General features: G+C 61.8%; 1 protein-coding gene across 1 annotated transcript in view; it reads left to right on the plus strand.

Annotated features, from left to right (window-relative positions):
* Positions 1 to 2152, plus strand: part of LOC102036190 (beta-crystallin B3) — a 7861-nt gene that overhangs the window by 386 nt on the left and 5323 nt on the right. Inside the window, exons 2-4 of the mRNA XM_031057446.1 lie at positions 884 to 1002; positions 1081 to 1213; positions 1291 to 1404. Coding sequence (XP_030913306.1) covers positions 884 to 1002; positions 1081 to 1213; positions 1291 to 1404 — 366 coding nt within the window. The remainder of the gene's footprint in view (positions 1 to 883; positions 1003 to 1080; positions 1214 to 1290; positions 1405 to 2152) is intronic.

Genomic DNA, 2152 nt, shown 5'->3' on the forward strand with positions numbered 1-2152 from the left:
CTCCCCAGGTGTGTTTGTAGGTTGGGGTTCAGCTCGTGGGTTGGTTGAAGGTAAATCAGCTGGAGAGGATGCAGTGGGTGCAGAGCTTCCCACAAAGCTGCTCCTGGATAAGGGAAGGCTGGAGGTCTGAGCAGATCCTGGCATTTGGGAGAGGGGTGCCAGAGCTGGGGCTGTTTATTGCTTTGGGGTGCACAGAAGAACCTGGGTGTCCCCTCTGTCCCTTGTGCCCCCCATTATGTGGTGTGTGCAGGAGGCTCTACTCCTGTCCCAGACTCAGGTGTTGCAGCTGGGACCCCTTTGGGACAGTGACAGGGGGTGCCTGGTCACCCCACTGACCCTGAATGGTGCTGGGCACCCTTGCCCTGCCCCATGCCATGCTCTGGCTGCTGGGACTGGCTCCAGCCCATCCTGCAGCTCAGCTGAGAGCAGGAGAGCCTGGGGAGGCACTGGGGTCTGTGCACCTGGCAGGGCTCAGAAGGAAACACTGAATACAGAGCTCATGCCAGGCCAGGGCAAGGGGATGGTCGGATCTGGAGGGAGCAGTGATAAGGAAATGATAACGAGCAATGACCAGGCTGTGGGTAGGAGAGGCAGCCCATGGCTCAGGAATTCTCTTGGCCCAAACCTTTCATGTTTCCAGTGCTGTGTTCGAGCTGTTTTTCAGCCTGTCATGGACAAAATTCCAGCTTGTGCTGGAGCACACACCCTTGGCTGGAGCTCTGCCAGAGGCACTGGCAGGACCCAGCTCTGCCAGGCAAGGAGTGACATTGGCACAGGATGGCTGGGATGGAGGGACACTGCCAGAGCCCTTTGATCACTGCTGCCCCCGTTTCCTGGGGTGTTCCCCTGCTGTGGTGGCTGACAGGGTCTCTCCCCACCTTAGATCACCCTCTACGAGCTGGAGAATTTCCAGGGGAAAAGGTGTGAGCTGACAGAGGAGCTGCCCAACATCACCGAGAAGGAGATGGAGAAGGTGGGCTCCATCCAGGTGGAGTCTGGCCCGTAAGTCTGGGGTGGGGAAGGTGGAGCAGCCCCGGGGGGTGGCAGGGAGAGCATCCCCCTGACCTTGGGCTCCTGCAGGTGGCTGGGCTTCGAGCGCCAGGCCTACGCTGGGGAGCAGTTCGTGCTGGAGAAGGGCGACTACCCCCGCTGGGACTCGTGGTCCAACAGCCACAGCAGCGACAGCCTGATGTCCATCCGGCCCATCCAGATTGTGAGTGGGGCTGTGCTGGGGTGGCCACAGCTCTGGGGACCAGCAGGGGACAGCCCCTGAGCCGCCCTTTCCCCCAGGACAGCGCTGACCACAAGATCCACCTGTTTGAGAACGCGGGCTACACCGGGCGCAAGATGGAGATCGTGGATGACGACGTGCCCAGCCTGTGGGCCCACGGCTTCCAGGACCGTGTGGCCAGCGTCAAGGCCCTGAATGGAACGTAAGGATGGGCACACAGGGGACACCCCAACAGCTTCCTGCCCCTGGCACTGTGGTTTGTCCCCCCAGGGTGGTGGCAGGGGCCGTGGTACTGCTCATGCCCATCGTGTCCCTGTCCCCTCCCTGCTGCCACCTTTTCCTTGGCCTACAAGCTGTAATAGGGACCATGGCAGTGTCCCTGGGACTGGATGATGGCTCCCTGCCCTAACCCACCACCTGAGCTTTGATCCCTTCTCCACGAACTCTCCATCTCCCCCTGGCACCTGGCATTTCCCACCTGGGCACTGCAGCCTGTGCTGTGGCACTTGGTGACACAGGAGTGGCCTTGGGCAGCATCACCTGGCTGTGGCAGGCAGAGATGGAGACACTGGGATGGGGACACTGGGGTGGGGATGGTGACACTGGGATGGGGGTGGGGGCACTGAGGTGGGGATGGGGACACTGGAATGGGGACACTGGGGTGGGGATGGGGACACTGAAGTGGGGACACTGAGATAGGGATGGGGACACTGAGGTGGGGATGGGGACACTGGAATGGGGACACTGAGGTGGGGATGGGGACACTGCCCCTGCTGCAGGGGCTGTGTGGGTGTGGGATGGGCCCTGCTGAGCACTGCCCTGATCCCCACAGGTGGGTGGGCTACGAGTACCCCGGGTACCGGGGCCGCCAGCACGTCTTTGAGAAGGGCGAGTACCGGCACTGGAACGAGTGGGACGCCA

Source organism: Geospiza fortis, unplaced genomic scaffold (genome assembly GCF_000277835.1).
Source record: "Geospiza fortis unplaced genomic scaffold, GeoFor_1.0 scaffold408, whole genome shotgun sequence".
Taxonomy (NCBI): Eukaryota; Metazoa; Chordata; class Aves; order Passeriformes; family Thraupidae; genus Geospiza; species Geospiza fortis.